This window comes from Nesoenas mayeri (genome assembly GCF_963082525.1).
Source record: "Nesoenas mayeri genome assembly, chromosome: 12".
Classification (NCBI taxonomy): Eukaryota; Metazoa; Chordata; class Aves; order Columbiformes; family Columbidae; genus Nesoenas; species Nesoenas mayeri.
Window position 1 is genome coordinate 10,552,282 of NC_137547.1, and position 21,907 is coordinate 10,574,188.

Genomic DNA, 21,907 nt, shown 5'->3' on the forward strand with positions numbered 1-21,907 from the left:
GAAGCAGCAGCGAGCTGCCACGACCCAAAATCGCCCTCCCAGCCCCCGGTGATGGTCCGGACCACCCCGCAGGGATGGAGACGGGAACGCTCCCCGGCTGCCACCCGCGGCGGAGCGGGCGATGCTCCCCCCGGGCAGCCCCACAAGCCGCCGGGCGCTTTCCCCGGCTCCAGCCGGGCCGGGCCGGCTGGCACAGCCCACACCGCCCTCCAGCCCCCGTTATCCCCTCGCCATCCCCGGCCTCACCTGCTCTCCAGCTCCGCTACCTCCCGTGCGCCCGGCCCGGCTCCCGGCCCCGCCGCGCCCGCTCCATCTTGCGCATCGCTTCTCCTTCCTTCCTCCTCCCGCCCGGCGGGGGCTGCAAAAACATCGGGGGGGCTGCAAACATCTCAGCCATCGCACAACGCATCACAGCGCCCGGCCCTCGCCCCCCTGCCCGGGCAGCATCCTCACGACAGATGCCCCCCCCGCCCCAACCTTCATCCCCGTGTCCCCCGGCTATTGCATCACCCCGAAACCCCCGCGCCGGGGCCGGGCGGGGCTGGCAGGGGGGCAGGCCCGGTGCGGAGCCATTGGCAGGCGGGGCGGGGGGACGGGGCGGGCCGGGCCGGGCGGCAGCGCTCGGCACTGCGCGGTGCAGGGCGGTAGCGGCAGAACCGGCGGCCGCGGCCCCCCCAGCTCCGCGCCGCTCCGCGCTCCCCCCCTCCCCTCCCCTTCCCCGGCGTGCCGGCCGCCCCCATGGCCACCAAAATCGACAAGGAGGCGTGCAGGGAGGCGTACAACCTCGTCAGGGACGATGCCACCGAGGTGAACTGGTAGGTTGGTCCCTGGCATCTCCCGGTGCTCCGCGATTCTCCTTCTCGTTCCCCCCTCCAGAAAGGGTGACTTTTATAGACCTTATTCCCCTTCTCCTCTCCTCCCTCAAAAAACGATGTTATTTTACAGCATGTCCTTCCCCATCTCTTTTCCTTTCCCAAAGGGTGATGTTTAAATGTATTATTTGCCTTCCCTTTCCCCCATCCCAAAGGGTGACTTTTAAATGTGTCATTCCCCTTCTCTTTTCCCCTTCCCAAAGGGTGACTTTTAAGTACAACGGCTCTACAATCGTCCCTGGAGACCAAGGGGTAGACTATGAAACCTTTAAAAGGAAATGCACAGGTAAGCGCTGTCTGCATTGCTTTGGCACCTCGTCGTGTTTCTTGCTGCCCGGTGCGAGGGGGGAAAGGGTGGGAGAAAACTCGGGGAACCTGGAACTGGTGCTGCTGCTTCCTCTGCCTGCCCCGTCCTGCACAATCGCGTTTTCAGCTGCCAAGTCCATAGTCCGGCCGGTCCTTTGTCTCATCCTTAGACTTAAGGTCCTTTGGGCCTTTTTTTCCCCCCTCATTGCACAATTTTTCATTGCTTCTCGGGTATAAACAGGCTAAAACGCTTGATTTGCAACTGTCTTCTTGTTTAGCATGGCTGAATAGCATATAAGACTCAGGTTTTTGTGGCCAAAAAGATGCAGTCATACAGATCACTTTACAATTGAGTTCTTCTGTAAATTGTATTTATAGTGCTAAAGTAACAGCAGATTTTCTGAGAATATGAAACCTGAGAAGGGTGGTTATGCCGAAGATTGGCTGGAACAATACAGCACTGAAAACAATCGTATATGTGGCGTTGCACAACCACAACAGTTGCAGCTCTGGTTTAAACGTGGCAGTTGATTGTTTAACTGTTGTTTGCAGAATATTAACAGGAGGAACAAAGCTTGGGGTAAATGAAAATAAATTGAGGAATATTTAACTTCACCTCATCTTAACTTTTGACGTGTTTTACAAAAGGGGGCTTTGATTTTTCTCAAAATAACTTTGAGGGGGGAATCATTTAGCTTTTCCCCCAGTCTATGCTGCTCTTTAACAATGGCACCAAGTGACGTGAGATATGAAGGACTTGTAATGCTGGACTATAACCTTCCTCACTGATCTAGTTCCGCCACAGCCAAGTGCTACAGTTAACCTGTGTTTTCAGAATTATGTGTCTGTGCAGTGAAGGAATTGCACATTGAACAATCTCTCCCTTCTTAAGGTGGAGGGAGTCCTGGAGGTGTTGTACCCGCAGCTACCGAAACGCCAGTGCTGGGCCAAATCAGTCTGTCAAGTCCTAGGGCTTGGTTGTATTTTACCAAGTTGTAGGGAAGGACTTCCAGTGATTTACGTAAGGGTGGGACTTGACTGATAATTATCAGTCAATAAATATCATAGGAGAAAAATACATTTCAGTCCTTGGAAAGCAGCCATTAAATCAAGAAGGTTTAGACTTCTCTGCTACGACATTTGCAGTGAGGTCTTACTAGGATTAACACAGCTACTCATTTCCAGCTGTTCTTGAGACCTTTGCAGGAAAAATTCTCAAAACCGAAATGGATCCTTTTGTAGTTTATGTCAGATGGGCTGATATCCCTGTGCCACAAGAATTCCTTCCCACCCAGGTCTTCTTAATGGGCAACGTAAGGAAAAAAGTAGTTCCCTGGCATACGGGGAAACCCAGGGCTCAGCACTTCTGGAGTTCACACCAGTGGTATCTAAAGGGTCAGGAGTTTTTCTGGGAGGTCAACAGCTTCCCTGTGCTAGTGCCATGTTCTCTGTCACCTCGTGTGGCCAGGATAACTGAGCATCTCCAGACATCCGAGGTTTGCAGAGGAACCTTCCCCATTTCTTTCCTCTCCTCGTTTTTAAGAAGTCCTCTTGTCTGATTTTGAATGCTTTGTCAGGAGTGGCACCCTCTCAAGAACAGTTCCTTATCTTCTGTAGCAAAGGGAACACTTTTATTGAGTGGCTAAGCAGGCAGAGGGGCTTTGGCAAAAAGAGTAATTGTTGGGCTGGGTAGGGTGCGTATGACAACTCATGGAGGCACATAACGCACTTTGGAATATGGCCAGTTTTGTTTTCTTGCCACTGTTTGCATGTGCCCAGCCCTTATTTATAAACAGGGTATTAAACAGACAGAGTTGAGGCAAACCTTGTTTTATACCAGCAAAGTGCCAAGCTGGCCCCAATACTGAAACATTTTTACAGCAAAAAGGAAATTTTGCATGATTCAGGCATAAGAGTGGTAAGGGAAGAGTTAAATAAAGGGCATCTGGGGGGTAGACTGTGGCCTATTGTTAGCCTTTAATGTGGAGCTAAATCCCTTATAGCTACTCAACCGCTCCCTTTCCCTCTCCCTCCTTGTTCCCACCACCCCATGAGCTGCTCCTTGGCAGGCAAGGGGTTCTCCTCACACCCACCTTGGGAGCACAGTTGCTGGAGCCTTAAAGAACTAGACAAATTCAGCTGCACGGTGCTCGGACGAGTGCTGGAAAGGATCTTCCTCCACCCAAATTATGGTGCAGAAGCTGGGTGAGCAAGAGCTGCAGGTTGCGGTGCCTCCATCTGTGCAGTGACCCTTCGCCTGGCCCAGTAGACTTAGTCAGAAAATGATGCTCATGCCAGCCGTGAAGTTAGAGCTTTCCTCCCCATCTGGAAGAAAGGTGCCAAATGTTACTATGAAGCAGAGCTGGTTGGAATATTTCTGCTGAAAGCCAGCAAAAAAGGGTAGAAAGGGATGGAGGGATGGGAAGAGCTGCTAAATATTAATCTTTCCTATTGCTACATCTCTGGGTCACGCTCCATCTTATTCTACATTTTGCTGGAGGGGAGAAGAGCTACTATCAATGCAAACAGCTTTGGAAAATGTGATGAAAAGATTAAAAAAAAAACAGCATCAGAATAAACTTCCTTCCTTGTTTCTAATTCCTGTTTTGTGAAAAACACTGCCCTGAAAGCCACAAAGTGCTGCAGCTGCCTCTGGTAGGAGCTGAGCGTAATTTGGTGCTTGAAGGTGAGAGTGGGAGCTGGAACTGAAAACCTCAGCGTGCAAAGCGTCCACAAGCCCCTCTGTCACAGCTCACTCTGTTCTGCTTCCTCCACCATCTATTTCAGTGCCGCTCTGAGCGGCAAACATCTGTGTCCCCCGCTTTCTTTAATAACCATTCTTCTAAAAAGCACCTTCGGCGTGCAGTACATATTGCTTCACCCCAGGGCATTCAATTACAGAGCAGGCAGTGTCAGTGTGTGCTAATTTATGTGGCTCTCAGACCAAGAAGGTCTTTTGTACCAATCTGGAGACATTTGCCTGTGGTGGATATCCTGCCTTGTGCAAGGACCGAGGTTAGGAAAGGCTGGAGGGGGGTTGTTGGCAGCAGGGTCATATTTTTGCTTTTTCTTCCCCCCATAAATAACCCTTTTCATGCAGCCCATGGCCCAACGCATTACTGATCCCGCAAACCTCCTTGGGGAATGAGAGTGGTTGAGGACAATGGGAAAAGTGGGAAACTAAAATTGCTTCTTTTAATGGAAGTAGCAGTTTAAAAAGACCATGTAAGAAACCGGCTTGCTGCAAACTTCCCCCATAAGGCTCTGTGGGCTGGTGAAGGGATGGGGACAGATGGAGCTGCTGAGCTCCTGAGGCAGGGAGCTCCATGCCCTGGGCCAGGATCTGCTGCTGCAGCCCCTCTGACTCGGGTGGGTTTCATTATTCTCGTTGCTCTGCTCTCAGATATACATTGCACATCAGACCTACATGTCGTATCTTGGGGTGGAGGTTTTTTCTTCCTAAAGCTCTGTAGTAAGCTTTGTGGACTAGCAGAAAAGTTGAAGGAACTGTATAATCAGTCGCCCTTTCCCCATCCCACTGCCTGGGGACAGAAATTGCCACTGTTGAAGGAAGAAAACATGGTAAGAAAAGCTCATTCGGTGCCCTTTTGTTCAGAGTCCCAGGATTATGCTGCTAACACAGCCTGAACCCTGGACTTTGCATAGCAGTCGCTGTCAAGGTCTGTGTTGGGCCACAGGATAACTCAGACACTTTGGCTGGGGTACCAGGCACTGCTTGGGTCTCAAGCAGGAGTCTTCTCTGTCCTCCAAAGAACAGCCCCAGATGTGTGAACAGCTCCACCAGCTGATCCCAAAGTCAAGTCAAGGAGGCTGGTTTAAATCATTGGCACAATAAAGTCCTTATATGATCAGGAAGGGGCCGCTGGTGGCACTTTCTCTTGCAGTCCTGCAAATGACCCAAGTTTGTGACTATATTGGCCTTTGTCTGACCCAAAGAGTCTGGAGACCAAAGTTGAGGACATAATTGTGTCGGAGTCGTTAAACAGACAGTGTAGACACCCTGTGTCTTCTGGTGGAGGACTGTTTTGGTTGGGCTTAACAGCACAGATTACCTCTGCATTAAACAAGGACTTAATTCAAGGCTTTTGATCCATTTTACTTCACAGTTACAGCTCTTGCCTCTGCAGCTGGCGCGGATCCAGATGTAGCATTAATTTGGTGTTTGGTAGTACGTGCCATCAGTACACTTTAAAAAAAAAAACAGCTTAGCTGGTGGAGTTGAAGCCAGAAACACAGATAAAGAGTTGAAGGTTATTGTACGGAAGGATGTGAAGGCTCTTGAGTTTTTTTGTCGTTGCTTTTCATTTCAAAGGCTCATAAGTGGGCTGGTGATGCTGTTGCTGAGGAGAGCAGAATGACATACAACTGAGATACCCAACTAAGAGTTTTGTCCAAAACATCCATTTAAACTTTAGTGTGTGTCAGTAATACCCAACTACACCGGACAACTTGCCTCTGTTTCTATATTACAAAGCAGCAGAGCATTGCATTGTCTGTCTGTGGTTTACTTCATTTTTTTTTAAAGTGTGTATTCTGCCATTTAGTAATGAAGAGGCTGGAAGACTGTGTTTTCCCCCCCATGCCACATGTGAACAGTTGTTTTTCAATGCATCCCTGACAAAAGAAATAATGAGCCTTTTATTTGAAAAGCCCCAGTCCAGATAAATAATTGCAATGACAGCATGAAATGGGATAGTTATTCATGTGTCTGAAAGGATCAAACCAAAACCACACTGTGCATTCAGCACGAGGAAGAACTGAAAATCCTTGGTAGGAAATAAACACCCTATAAAATAATTTCTGGTTGGCATAAAATATTAGGAAGAAAATAAAAAAGGAAGCTCTTTTGGGCTTATGACAAGTGTCCTATAAGCCTGGCCTGCATATAAAATTTAGGAGCTAAGAGTTGAGAGATCACCAAGATTACATTGGCACCTTAGGTTGTAGGAAAGATTTGTAAAAATACACGAGGACATATAATGAGATAGGTGCTTATCTGCATTTGGCTACATCTTAAGTTGCTAAAATGGGCTTTGTAAATCAATCTCCTACTGCTTTTGTTTTTCCTCTTTAATGTTGGTCTTGCCTGCTTTCCCTGAAGATCTATTTAAAGGCAGACCTGGGGCCACGGGTGGTTTGTGGGAGTTTCACATTGTCTTGGCAGCGTTTCCCTGCCCTGTGCCCTCCCCGCTCGCTGGGATCGCTGCACTCTGGGGCGGAATATGGTCCCCAGGTCAAACATTCTGTATTTCTCTTAGCTGACTTAATGAGCATCTCTGCATGCTCTTTAACATGGTTCAAGAGGGAAAAATCAGCCTAGTAAGAGGTAGGGAAGGTTTCCTGTCTGCACTTCTAGCCATGTGAATACAGGGGTGACTGAAGAGGTGGAAAATGGACAAATTAATCAAAAATTGATTTAATTGAAACAAATCCTTCATGAAACCTGTCATGTGCTATCAGTAATTCATTGTTGGCCAGCACACAATAGCAGATCTTTCCATCAGCTGCTTTGTTATACGTGACCTTGCCTGAGCAGGCAGGTGAGCGGTGGCCTCATCTTGGCACGTCCCTGGCTTGGCTGTTCAGAGCCCTAAGCCCAAGAACCGTGAAGCTCTTGACCGTGTATTTCTTTCCTGCAGCTATTATCTTTTCCTGATGAGTCAGTCCACTTCAATCTAATGGGGAATTTTTTAGTACAGCTGAACTAAAGGGTTTGAGTGGATGAAAAAGAGGAGAATGCCATGAAGGAAATCTCTGCAGCTTGGCATCGAGCTTTGTTGACAGCCAGGAGCAGCTTAGTCAGTATATTTGGAGAATCTTGCCTACTGATAAGTAAGGGGTTTGGAGAAAAATACTAAGTGATGCTCATTAAGGCATTCATTGTACTTTCCATTGTTTGTATAGCCCTATTGTCCTGCTCTACAACCTTAATTAAAGGAGTAGTGATATTAGCAGGAATTAACGTTTTTAATTCCTGCTGTTTGTAGCTTGGGAGAGCTGCTATTTCCGTTCTACCCAGATCTATTATTTGCCTCTCTCTGCCCTGAAATTCATGGCTTAGTGACTAGGAAGGTGGTTGCATAGAACCGGGCAGGATTTCCTCTCTCAGAGGAAATCTACTGTCTCACTATGATTTATTAGGCTCTCCCACACACCCAGCAGTTCCTAAAACCACCCTAAGTGGTTTTGTGTGAAAAGGGGGGTGTATGTTGAGGGTGGATATTAATGCCTTGAGATTTCTAGGGGACTTGGCACTGACGGCATCGATGGCTTCCAGTGCAGTGAGGTGATCTGGTAGGATAGAACCAATTAACCGTGAAAAGAGGAAATCTGGGAGTATAAAAGGACTTGTGCTTTGATCCCGTTATCGCTCTGCACATGCTTCAGACTAATCGTGGAACTCAACCGCTTCTGCTCAGGGATTTTGACCTGCAGTTAGAAGGGCCCATACCCAGGCTGAAGTAGCGCTAAAAATCTCCACATCTGTCCCCATTGCCCTTTTAGGAAAAGAGACATGTTGATTGCTAAGGGCTCCGATTCACGTTCCCTCTTGGTTTCATGTGCAGCTGCTGAAACGCTCCTCAGCTGCTGCGATTCACAGAGTGGCAGGTCAAGTTAAAGCATCACATATTGGTGGTTTATATTAAATATGCTGGGCTGAAAACTGGCAGCTGAAGAGCGTGTTCTGCCTCCTGTGGGGATACAACCCCCATGGGGAGGCAGGAGGAGAAAGCGCCGAGCTCGGCTCTGACCATTCCAGCCCCCACGGATCAACCCGCCTCAGGTAAAATCTGCCCGAGACAGTGACTCAGAGCCCCACATCTCACCTCCGTTGCTCATTAAACTTATTGAGAATTAACACGATGAGGTAAGAGTTGCTCATAGTCACTATGAGGTGATCTAACAGATAAAAGCCCACGTGGAATTGCTGCATGTGGTGCCACTGATCCAGCTGCTCTCAGACAGAAAACACTCCAGCTCTGTTGCAGAGGAGCAAATCCTGCTGCTGCCAGCGATCCGTGGGTTCATGTCAAAATTGGAGTTCATGCTGACAGATAAATTCCTTCAACTTCTTTTCATCTTGCTGTGAAAAAGCACCGCTTTCTCACATTCATTATGTTTTTGCATTATCTTTTTAATAAAGGGGTATATTCCAAGGCAGCCTTCAGGATCTGTAACAGCCTTTGGTAGAAGGGGCAGGGATGAAAAACCTTCGTGCTTGGGTGGAAAGTGATGGGCCCATGGGAAGGGCTGGGACATGGTTACAATATAGTAGGGGCCAGGACTCAACAACATTAAAGTGCCTTCCAGCCCTGTGTTCCCATAGGAATGACAGTACAATTCTTAGCGGAGTGTGGCCTCCTTTACTGACCGATTGGGGAAAGCAATTTTTTTTCATAGAACTGTTAATAGTAACGTTAGGGGATTTACTGTCTCTCTTCACCTTGGGTATTTCCTGGCTGTCGGTTCATTTATGGTTCTAATCAATCTTGGGAAGAGGATTTACTGTCAGAAACTGGACTCTCTGTGTGTGTTTCTTGTACTTACCAGTAACAGGGTATCTGAGAGAGAAGTTTGGTTTGCCTGAACTGTTGGTACACGACTCTTACTCTCCTTCCAAAGATCCATCTGGATTTTTCCTTTGAATAAGATCTCTCTTTCTCTTTGTTTTGATTTTGAAATCTTCAGGGGAGTTTGTTTTAAACACTGTACTGGCTCACACACACCCCTACATGTATTTTCCAGTCTTCCCCAGTAGTCTTCTATCAGTGGCAAAAAAAAGTGCATAGAGAACAAAATATGGGGAGCATAGGTGGCCTTTTTTTGGACTTAAAAAGTCTTATATTTTATCAAGGGGAAGTTGTCTTTACTCACATCTTGGCAAAACAAAGTATTGAAGATGCTCTGAGATCTGTCAGCTTTCAGAGAACATCCTGCTTTTTCTGCATGGATTTCTAGCAGCTTATTTTCTGGGGATGAACAATTTCAAGCTGTTCTCCCCTAGCTCTAGAGCTCCTGGGGCTGTCCTGACCGTGCCTGGAACAAGCTGTAATGGATCCAAGGATGCGGATGCTGGCAAACATTATGGCACCTGGAGTCTGCACTTTCACCTGGCAATAGTCAAGACAGCAAATAACTATAAAGCATGTTGAACTGGTCACAACAAGTGTAACCAGGATTAACATGATTCTGTTCAAACAGCAAGTCTGTTCTCCTATTTTGAGTCATCTAATTTCATTTACAAGGTCTTGAGTGAGCTCGAACAGATGCAGTAGCTATGATTAGGTATATTCCACGATTGCACAACTGTCCATCTGCTCTGCTTTTCTGCATGATCCTGGTTGAAGGTTCCAGCATCGTGTGTGCCACCCAGGCTGGGGACAGGAGTAGATCGTGTCACACGCTTTGTAAGTGCCTGTGATCATGACGGTGTCCAACTACCTCTGTTGATGAGTCACCCTGCAAAGGATTCTTCACGACAAGGAGTTTACAAGGTTTTAACACATATGACCAGACTAAATAACTCTAGTCTGGCGTGATATGGCAGAAACCAGCTGTGAAATAAAGATGGTTACAGTTCTAAAATCCAAAGCCTTTCTCTGCAAGGCTTCAGAGAAGTAGAAAAACACATCTGGGGAAGTAATTGCATTTTTTTCTTTTGCTGCTTCTTCTTCTGTCCTACTTATAAACTCGTAGTACAACTGAGCCAGAAATGTTGCTGCAGAGAAGGAGAGGAAAGGATCAGATTTGCACAATGGCCAGTTTCTGGTATATATTATAATATGTGACCCTAATTCTGCTATCCTGTAAGAAAGAGATGCTGAGAAATCACTTTCTTCCCTTCTTGAGCAGTGACCTGCAAATGGACATCTGGCTGAACGTGTACCTGGGGTTAGCCCTGTGCTCTTGAGGTGCCTGTTGATTGTCTTTTAGCCATTTCCAAAGTCACTAATGTGGGGTGAGGTGGCCAGCACAGCCAGTTTCCCTCAGTAACTCAGAGCACCCCAGAAAGAGGCAGACCTGACCCTGGCAAAGTGTACCCTGCAAGCAAAGGGTGTACGAGCAGAGCCCCATAAGTTGCCCTTTTAATCCTGAGTGATAGTATTGTAGCACAGGATCAGTGCCTTGGCTTAGTCTTTAAGTTGAGAGCAATAGTCTCACCTGGAAAACAGCAAGACAGGGATGTTTCTAGTTTTAATCATTTTGTTCTTTTTGCTTTGTCTCTCCAGACGATGTTCGATTGTTTGGCTTTGTCCGATTCACCACCGGTGATGCCATGAGCAAGCGAGTCAAGTTTGCCCTCATCACTTGGATTGGAGAGGATGTCAGTGGCCTGCAGAGAGCCAAAACTGGGACCGACAAGACTCTGGTCAAAGAAGTAGTACAGGTAACCTCCTTCTGCTCCTAACCAACAGTTCTCATCGCTTTTCGCTTTACAGACACCAGCAGGAGGGGTCGGATGGGGAAGAACTGGATCATACTTCAACTTAGTAGATAATCTCCTTAAAAAGAAGATGGTTTCCTATTGCCTGTCTTCTTGCTAGGAAGACTTAACATCTGCTCTTTCAGCGCTCAGGCATAAAGAAGCACCTTTGAGCTTAAGGCTGTCTTAACTATTTCATGAGGAGGGGACATATGCACTCCCCTCCTTGTCACCATTAAGATGTTTCCCATCTCCTTCCTTGATATGGAAATAACATAATATTGAATGGTAGAGAACAAGGCAATATTAAGTTAAGCAGGTAAAATCAAACAGAAAAACCCACACCCTTGTTTAAACTTCTCTTGAGGCTTTTTGTCTCTGCACAATGAATTCGTGGACCTAATCAACTAAAGTCTGAAGTCCCTATCAGTACCAATTAACCAACAGTTCTTAATAGCTAACTAGATTTGAACAGTCTTCTGTTTGGCTTTGGGCGTATCAGGGAAAAAGGGAAGTGTGCTTGGTACACACCTTGGAAGGGCTTCATTTGAATTGGTCTGCCCAGCTGAGCTTATCAGTTAACTCTGTCGAGTCCCTGGGTTGTCAGAGCCCGACTTGCTCTGTTGGGCCCCAGGCTCAGCCCAAGTGAGTGAAAACAGCAGAAACCATGAGAGAAGCAAATTGTGGAAGGCTGTGAAAAACTGCTGCCGAAAAGCTGACTCTTAATGGGGAAGATGCTCACGTTTAGCATGTTTCCTCTGAAGTATTTCAAGCAAGATCAGCTCTTTCAGCTTAACCTAAGGCCAGCTCTTCACCGCCTGAGAAATGGTCTCTCTTGTGCCCTCGGAGAACACACTGACCATTGAAATAATCTCCCTTAATCATTGTATTCTTGCCTGTGCAAGGAAAACTCCCAATTGGACCATGTGAAGGATGAGAATGAGGTCCCCCTCAATTCACTGGTAGGTTGTATGATGCAGATTATATCTAGATATGAAGCACAGAGAATATAACAGATTAATATCCTTCCAGAAGATAATCACTGGTGCTGAATGTTTCAAAATGACAGCTACACAGAGGGGCCCGTTCTGGAAAGAAAATTCCATAAGGACATCTGAGAGAGAGGAAAGCAAATCTCTGCTCATGTGAAGCACCCGAAACTGTGTAATTGTAGCTGAAGATGAAATTATAGAGTACTAATGAATGACTCATACAAGAGTCACTAAGCCCAAGATTTTTTAAAATAATATGTGCAGACAATTTATTCCTGTTGAATTGAATAGCATTCCTGAATGCTCTTCTGAGATCTGGCCCTCAGGTCTGTTACATATAATTTGCAATTTCACTTGTTTCATCTTTGATTAGTACTCTGTTTGAGTTAATAATCTGGTGGAACATTAACCATTCTTGGCTATTACTTAGAAGCTTTCATATTCCAATTAATTTGTACTAAAATATGAAAACAATACAACTTGTGCTTAATACAGTTCTATTGAGCAACCATGTCTATAACCCACTCCAAAGCATTTCTGAATGTAATGTTAATGTGGTGATCTCCTTTTCATAAGAAATTATCTTGACAACTATTTTAAATAGTTGTAGATATGCAACTGAATCCCTCCAAGTGGAGCAGGATAAAAGCAGAACTATTTTCTTGTTTTTATGCATGTAACCTTGCAGATAATCTGGCAAAACAAAGAGGACAAGAAAGTCCAACTGAAATTTAGTGGATGGAATTTATCCCAGAGCTATTTTGCTCTTGCTAATTCTCTTGACCTTCAAGTACATTCCCAGTCACCCCACTGCTTCTGATTTCTACAGGGATTATTTGAGACATTAGTTCTACATAGAAAAATACAGTTGGTTGGTTGCTGTAATGATGAACTACAAATCTGACTCAGAGTTTGTTCATCATTTGGCATGAGGAGTACTCTAGAGTGGGATTTTTTTTCTTTATAAACGAGAATCAGGGCTATTGATGCAGTTTGGCTCTGCAGTTTTAGTTGTGTGCATGGCCCACAGGCACAACTTACTCTGCACAACGTGCATCTCCTTCCAAGGAAGCGTGACACAAAGAGGCTTTCTGTACAGCAGATACCAGCTTTGATTTTGTGATCTATAGAATAGATTGGTTGGGACTCCAGAACAACAGCTCTTCAGTTTGAGAAGCCCTCAGTAGAACTCGAAGGGCGCTCGCTATCTTGTCATATTTGCAAAAGCCAACTGTGGTTCTTTATTGAAGACCAAAGCTCCAGTGTGAGGGGAGACTTGCTTTATATTCTCTGCTATGTTGGAGGTGCATTGATGAGCTACAGTTCAGCTCTGCTCAAGGCTGAACAAGTGCCAATAAACACTGTTCTTCCACTGGGACACTCAAAGTGAAAGACAGCCAGCTTGAATACCTCCTAGCAAGCAAAACCCACCATGTTGCATCTGTAGAATAAAGAGTGTTCACACATGGTGATTATTAACAGTCTCCTAGAAGCACCTGTCATAAGGAAAACGTACGGTATATTAGCTATTGAGGAGTAGATTTTGGGCTTGTGAACAATGGGATGGAATATTACAAAGCAAGGAGAGGAACTGCATTACCCTCACTTTTGTATTCCTCCCTTGGAAGGGGGAGCAGGTGCTGGGAAATCTATAGGGAGGTGGTTTGGGAAGCAATACTCAGAGTCAGTGGGGGATGTTGCCAGGAAATCTCTCAGGAAGAAAGGACAATTGATTTTTAGCTCTACCAACTGTAAAATTACAGGGATGGATCTCATCAGGTGCAAATGGCCATAGTTCTTCTAATCTGTACTAGCTGAGAATCAGGTCTAGCTTATTTGGGACTATCCTTATTACCTCTTTAATGTTGTTGGAAAACAGGCTTTGCATTTATTGTATTTATTTTGGGTTGTAGAAAAATGCATTTTTGCATTTAAGGAACACTCAGTAGCTTTTTTTTCACCCCCATTCATTTTCTATCCTTTCCTCTTCACCTCAGCTGGAGGTCAAGCCTGTGACCCAAGTAGTTCAGCAGAGAGCAGGGTAGAAGTAAGGCCAGGATGGGGAATAAGTATTGAGGTACTGATGTATGGAGGCTTTTCTGTGTAAATGGAGGCATGGAGTAAGGGGATGCAATATTGCATCTTTTCTCCACTGTCTAGGCCAAGGGCAGCCCTTGGGGAGAGGGGTAGTAGAACCCAACACCCCACGCTTTGCAGACAGTTGCTTAAGATATTTGGGAGGTCATTTCTGTTGTACAGTCTAAACCTAGATCTAGAATGATCTAAACTTAACGACTGAGGAACCTGATGAAACAGTAAGCCAGGATGACTCAAACTACAAGGCTGCACCTATTTTGTCATCAGCAGTAGCGTGCCTTGTCTTGTGCACAGGGGTGAGCCATAGATGCTCAGGGAGCCACACGTGCAGCAAACACCACAGCATTTGCCCCCTCTGCACAACTGCAGTTCCATCGCTATAGATACCCCGTTTCTCCAAAAATAAGACCTACCCCAAAAAAAAGCCCTAGCATGATTTGTCAGGATTTTTGAGGATGCTTGAAATATAAGCCCTACTCCAAAAATAAGCCCTAGTTATAGTTCATTTTAAAAGTCAATTTAAATAGCATCCAGGCAGCAAAACATGTAAAAAAGTAAGTATCTTTTTGAGCAAAAATTAACATAAGACCCTGTCTTATTTGGGGGGAAAGAAGTTACCAGGTGAACGGAAAGGCTTTAGGCATATTTTCTACTTTGCTGCAAAGGAGATCATCCAAATCTGGTCTTAAAATTCATGTTTTATGCCCTTAGCAGTAATGATAGTTCTGCCTTTTACCTCCTTTCTATGCACAAGTTGTGGTTCATTCAGCATTAGTACAAATCCATGCAGGAGACTCTCTCTGTTCGGAGGGCTGGTTTTTTTTGACGTCCTTTATTCCACAGGCCTAGGGGAAACAGGTCAGTCAGCTAAAGCCCAGAAATGGAGCCTATTGTAAGTTGCTGTAAGGAACGACTGCCAGTATGAGGTTCAGTTCAGCCATAAAAATTCCAGCAAGTTGAGACCTGGCAAGTCCAGGAGTGTCAGGCCTTCCAGTGAACAACCCCAGTTACTTTTTGGAGAGGCAGAGGGATGATGGTGCTTTTCTTCCAGCAAGGACAAGCCCAGGCACAAGGGGTTTGGAGCTGGGAGTGGCAACCAGTGTAAAAAGGGGTCTGGTTTTGATGTAAATGCTGAAGAACTGAAAACAGGACTTGGTTTCACTCTGAGCGTTGCTTCCTTTCTGTGAACTTGTTGCCCTTCATAGCTGCATTTCCTACCGGGAGATTTTAACCCTTCATTGGGCAGCGTGAAGGTCTTTTTCCTGACGGGACTGAATTCCGCTGCAACGGCTGTCTCAGCAAGTGGACCGCCAGACCTTTGCCAGTTTGTCGTATTTTCCACAAATTTTGACTCTTCTCTATTTTCCTCAGTACTCCTGCCCCCACAAAGTCATGTGCTCTATTATTTGCCTAAATCATATTCAGGGTGAAACAACTCTGTTTCTGTGAGCAAATATTCGTGGCATTTTATTCATTATTATTTTTGGTGAGGAATTTGCCCGACTTTAGTGATGTCAACAAGTTTACGGAGTTCCTGCTTTGGAGCTCGTGGTCAGATCTTTTTTGTTCGCCTTTCTCTTTTCCGCTGGATTCCTCACTGCACTGAAGCTGCTCTCTCAGGAGGGAGGACCCACTGATGGGGTTACGGTCCCTGGTTTCAGGACAGATACAACACTTATAACACCATGTATGTACATTAGCTTCTCATGTTAGTACAGTGGCCTAAACAAAAGATGGCATAATAACTTTGTTAGAGGTAGTTAGAAAATCAAACTCATACGGTAACAGCTGCATCGTGGCTTTGAGACAGGCTTTCTCAGGAGCGTGGGTGACATACTGCTGGGAAGGCAAACAGAATTGTGCTTTTTGACTGTTTTTCCTATTCTGGTCTACTGTAATGACCATACCAAATAGATATGGATTTACAAGAACTCCTAGTCTAGAGAAAGCTGTAACTTTGTTAAGTAACTGCACCCCACATCTGCCATCCAGCCCTGTGACTTCTCCAGTGGGATGCAGCACAGATAGGAAGAATTTGCAGATCAGCTGAAATGCAGTTCCTGTCGCTGGGAGATGCGTTTGCCAGAGTTTTGGGCTGGCTTCTCCCAGCGGCTGGAACTGGTCCGTGTAAAAATTGGCAAGGAGTACATTTGCAGAGAGGGGTTTTGCTGATGGCTCAGACTCCGCCAGCTGATCACAGGACCAGGTTTGCTGCAGCCACAGGACGTGTCCTTTCTTCCCCATGACCCCGCATCTGGGACTCATACAATGCTGCAAAACTAACATGGGAGATGTCATCTCCTCTGTACTGTGTCTGTGCTGAAAATAAGATGAGCATGGATGAGAGTGGTGACATTAGGCACAGTGGAAATTAGGATTCTGAACAACAATGGAGGCTGCTGCAGGTCCCCATGTAAATTAAAACAGCAAGAAGCTGCTCAACTACCTGGCACTGCTCCTACCTGCTAACAACCCAGGTGTCTGTAGACGATACAAGGATTTTCCTTCTGGCTTCAGGCCTACCCATGCTGAGATTTATACCGGCCTCTGCAGACCTTTTTGGTACAGTATCTGCACCAGACAGATTTTCCTTTGGCCAGCTTAGTGGAATTTTATGGCCCCATATGCTAAACATTCAGGGCCTGAGAAAATCTATTCCGCCTTTTTTTTCCCCCCATAAAGTTGTCTGGAATTGAAATGCTGGACTGAGCTTGCTGGACAAATTTCATGTTTCCCTGGGTGAGATGCAGGCTCACTTTTTGCAACCTGACCTGCATGGCTGGAGCCCTTTCCCTCTGTAGTGTCACATGGAAGTTGACACAGCGGAACTGGATTGCAAAATTGTGACCCTCTGCCACTCCGGCACAAAGTGAAGCATGTGCTAGATAGGTGCATTGAAGAGCCATGAGTAAACCTGACTTTTTACACGTTCAGTGATTTGAGAGATAAAGCAAAGAGACTGTGGTCACTTGCATCGTGAGAATGATAAACATAAAAGGCATCATTGTTTTTGTAATCTGTAGGCTGCTGGTGACTCTGGGGTGAATACAAAGGCTAGAATTCACTTGCAGGGCTTGCTGCGGTTGTAAAAAGCTTGGGGACGGAGAGGAGAAAAGAAAGGGAAGCAGAGGATGTAAAATGAAGATGCATGTCAGCAAAGAGAGGGGCCAGGCATCAGAGCTATGCACTGTGCCTTAGGCGGCTGTAACTTCTGTGATTCTCTTGAAAGGCATTAGACATGGGTATGTGTGAGAAGAAAAAGCAGGGACTGTCCCCACCCTAATCTTTTAAGGACAGAAAGAAAATCTGGTGGCAGAGCAGAAGTCTGGCTGTTGGCATTGCTGTTAACTGCTTGAAGCAAGGATTTTTCCTGGTGCTTTGCAGGAGCCGGTTCACTATGATCAGTTATTTATAATTGGAGACGACAGTCAAGCCAAATAAGGATGATTGCCTGGTCTAGCTAACATCAGACCAAATTAAATCAGTTTGGAGCAGTTTTACATTCTGGCAGTTTCAGTGGGGACAAAAAAAAGAGTGAACTCTGGATAAAATGGCCCTTGGCTGAAAAGTGCTGCTGTTGATCATGGGTGCCCAGTCTCCTGATCTGAGAGCCAAAGTCCCTTCTGTTTCCCTGCCCTGATGACACAGGAAGCAGTTTCCACTGTTTCTAAAATACGTATATGCCTCCCTGATTTGCACCCTGAACAAAAAACCCCAAAGAGCTCGAACAGTGAATTCTGAGTGATGAGGGAGGATATAGCTGAAAAAGGGTCAACCAGGATATTGAAATCAGGAGTTCCAGGCAGCAAGCTCACCCAAAGCCTCTTCTCCCCTTGGGGCCAGGCTTGATGAGACATCGTGGTGCAAAGAACCAGAGCCCTGGCAGCACCTGCCAGCAGAAAGGAATAAAGCAAAGAGTTATTATTAGCAGTGACCCAGATTGCACTCCGAGGGTACAAATCTGGCACAAGAGGTGGCCCCGGTCAGCTAAGAGGATATTTAAGAGTGGCTGGGAATACAACCCATCTGGCCACTGCTGCAGGGAGATTGTTCCAACCTTGCAAGGTGTCTTGGTAGCATTGACATGAAATAGGGGCTGGTGCCCACAGATCGTAACCCAGGAATCATCTGGATAACTATCTAGTTGAGAAGACGTTTGAGAAATTGTAATAACTTTGCAGTACATATTATTTAGTTCCCCTCTGTGAGTGCATTTGCAGTTTTAATTTCAGAATCGGCTGGATTCTGCACAGCAGGCATCGAAGGAAACACTCCTCACATTTATAAAACACACACATTTTTCATGGAATTCCTCTCAGAAATTATTTTATGGGCCTGCCTCAGTTCTCACTAAAGTCAGAGCAAAGACTAACTCTGAAGTCACATAGTCCTGGATCATCTGCTTCCTGAGCTGAGGAAAAACTGTTAAACCTGTTAGCACACAGAAAATAGATTGAAAAGGCTCAGCTCAAAAATCATGTAGGTAGCACACCTCAGTGAGCATCAGATAGTTGAAAACCATTGTTGTCTGAGCTTTGCAGAGATCTCACACAGACCTGGAAGCAGGACACTGGTGAGCATGACCCAATCTGATGGTTTGGGCAGTTCGCCTCTTCATTTCCCATCTTTAAAAAAGGATTTTTTTGTTTCTCTAAAGAAACAGTTTCTTTCCCATTTTCCCTGAACTCTCATGGCTGAGTGCCTGTAATGTCCATCCGTCCTCACACCAGAAAAGCCAACCACTGAAGCGTGGAGCAAAATGCTGCTGTGAAATGGTTGTTATTTCTTAGGACTTCGTCAAATTGCTGCTAAACTAAAGCAGAGCAGACAAGGCTTCTCAATAGCTGCTATAAGCTTTTTATTTTCTTTTTTTTCTTCCCACCCATGAGCAACTCTTGGGTAGCGAGGATTTCCGACAGTGTGAAACAGGATCAGCCGCAGCCTGGGTGACTGGTGTGGGGGAGGGATGCTGGTTTGCTCTCCCTTCCATTTATTTCTTCCACCGCATGAAAGAGGCGCTGAGGCTCTTTCAAGCTGAATCCTTCTCCACCCCCTCCTTTACCCGACTCTGATCCCAAACCGAGACCCTTGAGATGCTGCCAAATCAAGAGCTCTCCCATGGCTTAGAGTCTGAAACAAGTTAGAACCCCCCACTCCCTGCTTGTGTCGGCGCTGGGGAGATCTGGACAAGATGACGGCTTCTCTCTCACAGCATCGCCTCATTCTCCCAGGCAGCTCCATCACTTGTTGAGGTGCTTGCTGCCCAGGGAGCCGGGCATTATAGATTTCCCGAGACATTGCAGCAGGACTGTTGGGATTTCAGTGTATTTTTTTGTCCCTGGCCCTGCAGAGTGCAATGGCTTGTCTTGGCTTTTCACATCTAAAACTCTCTGTGGGTTAGGGGGGAAGGGAAAGGCACAGGCAGCGTTTTCAGTTGTGGTTAGGAAGGGGAATGCTAAAGCAATAAGCAAAAATGCGTATTTGCTGAAATGTGTGTGCACACATATGCGTGCCACCCTTGCTAGGAGGGACAAATCCCTGTCTGGAGTGACACTGCTGTGACAAGTGCCCTGAAGGCACCGCGGGATCCCATCCACAGCGATCTGTTAAGAGCGAGGTTTTCTCTGCTCACAGCCTCACACATGCTGCCAAGTGCCTGCCCAGCTCCCATGAGTTGCAAAGAGCATTGGAGCGGCCAGACAGCTGCCCTATGGTGCACAAGTGTGTTAATAAAGCGTGTTCTCAAAGGTCACTTCGGATCATTAGACCACAGAGCACACTCAAGCCTATTAACAACACCAGCAGCCTGTCTTGTACGCTGTCTTTGTTTTGGCCTTGATGAGATAGTTGAGAGGAGGATGTAGATGTATTTGCTCCTTGTACCATCTGCATGTTGTTCAGTTTTGAATTGAAGCATCCTCCCATCAGCTGCAGCATAGGGCTGATGATCTTGTTTTGGGAAAAGTCCTCCTGAACAGTACCAGGGCACAGACACGATTAGAAGATCATTCTGAGGGTCTGTGGCAGTTAGGTGGTCAGCAATTTTGGGCTTTTTAGTTTTCATTATTACTTAGGAAACTTGGCCTACCCTGGCCCAGGCATTTATTGCTAGAAAGAGTTATTGTATAGGGCAAGATTGGGTCTTGCAGCTGGTAACAGTAGAAGAAGAAACATAAACATAAAATTGCTCCAGGTTAATTCCCAAATTTTGCCATCACTAGTTTTGTGTCTCATCCACAGCTTTCTACTTATCAACAGCAGATAAGGGTATACAGCTCATACAGCCATGGAGGCTGGATAACACTTCTTTATTCAGCTACTTGGACAAGTATTCCCTTTTTTAACAGGCTTTTTCTTTATCTCTTGCAGAACTTTGCCAAAGAATTTGTGATTAGTGACCACAAAGAGCTGGATGAGGATTACATCAAGAACGAGCTGAAGAAAGCAGGGGGGGCTAATTACGATGCACAGACTGAGTAAACGCACGAACCTCCTGGCACCATCACCTGGATCTCAAAGGGAGGGGAAAGGCACAACAAATAACCCAGCTGAGAGATGAGGCAACTGGAATCCCCAGCGTTCTGTGTGTGCACCTAAGAACTCCCTTCCTTTGCACACAGCGGACTTCTATTTTCCATTCCATCTCATGAAACATTCCTCTCTGGGCTTCTTCCCCCCCACTCCCCCATTTTTTTTACTCATAACTTTATGTTCTCACATCTGTGCAATTTAGGTTTGGCTCCGCTTTGATCCTATTCAGCATTGTGTTTCTAGAGGCTTGCCATTGTGTCCTTCTTCACTTGCCTGCATGTCTGTGTGTTTTAGTTGGGCTTGACCTGGTCTCTGAGGGGAGAAAATTTTGAGGGAGTTCTGAACATTGATTATTATTTTTTTTTTTAATTTGTTCTCAATGATACTCTTGGGAATAATATTTTTTGCTGTTGTAGGCTCAGAGCAATTTGAGTTGATTTCACCTAAACTTTGATTAAATTGTCTAAGCTTAAATGTCCAGCTAAGATGCTATCTAATAGATTAAAAAAGAGAACAAACAAACACAAAAAAAAATCTCTTCAACTCTTAATAAATGGGAATAAATTTGCCTTAAACGTTGCTTGACAGTTGCTACGCTATGTGCTGCATCTCCGCCCCTCCCTCTTAAAAATAAGATCCAGCATGATCCAAATGTGGAGGTTTTGATTTTTTTTTGGAGGTATTATGGCACAGTAAAGTGAGGGTCTTAGAAATGTCTGGACACTTGTTCACAATTTTGTGTACCTTGGTCTCTGGGTTTGTATTTGACTTTCCTAAAGCTGGGGCTCAGGAGGTGAAACTGAAATGCATAGGTTTTCTTTTTAAATGATGTCTGCAAGAATAACAGCCGCTGAATCCAGCAGCCTTCTCTGCCCAGGTCCCCCCTGTTTTTTTGGCAGTTAAACATAACATTTTCAGTTATTTGGGGCCTTTGGGCAACGATCCATCCCATAGCTCTGACCAAGGGATGGAGCAGGGCAGCTCTGTCCCAGCTGGGATGCAACATCCAACAGTGGAGGCTCAGAGATAACCTGGGCACAGTTTGTTTGGTACCAGACTGTTTGTTCGAGGGGGCTTCTTTGTATGGCTTTTTTCTTTTTTCCATCAAAGGTAATTTTCCCCAAAATTATGTGTAGGGGGAAACTGTGTTGTACTGGGGGCTTGGGAGTCAGCGTTATAAACCCGTTACAAAAATAAATGTTTTTCAAGAACAGTTCTCAGTGACTCTGTTGTTCTTCTACCTTCCCTGCAACAACAAGCCTATATTTAGGAGGTCTCTTAATCCTGGGTGTAATGCTTTGAGCTCTTGCAATCTTGGGGCTATAAGGGGAATTAAACACTGGCTTAAATGTTAAACGTTCTCAGTGCCTGCAGCCCTTGCCTGCTCATCTCCATTATAAAGGCAGAGGTGACCACGGTGCATCTGACACACTTTGTTCAGCAGCTCTACATCTAAATTTCCAGCACCAAAATGCCAAGTGGGAATTGTAATTAGGTCAAAAAGAATTTCACACCCACATAAAATAAAAGTAGAGAGGTCAGGAACAGATTTGGGAGCAAGAACAACACTTCCAGAGTGAAGTATTGCAGCTTCCTGCACAGGGTTACGTGAGGCATTACAACTGGACTGAACTTCCTCCAAAAGAAAGGAAAAGGTTAATTTT

At 45.7% G+C, this 21,907-nt stretch overlaps 1 protein-coding gene across 1 annotated transcript; it reads left to right on the forward strand.

The window, feature by feature from the left end:
- Positions 1-691: 691 nt before the first annotated feature.
- Positions 692-21,422, forward strand: COTL1 (coactosin like F-actin binding protein 1). Its single transcript, XM_080352285.1, has 4 exons — positions 692-815; positions 1,076-1,158; positions 10,430-10,587; positions 20,082-21,422. Exons 1-4 carry the CDS (start codon positions 739-741, stop codon positions 20,190-20,192), a joined length of 429 nt encoding a protein of 142 aa, XP_080208411.1. The 5' UTR covers positions 692-738; the 3' UTR covers positions 20,193-21,422.
- Positions 21,423-21,907: the final 485 nt, after the last annotated feature.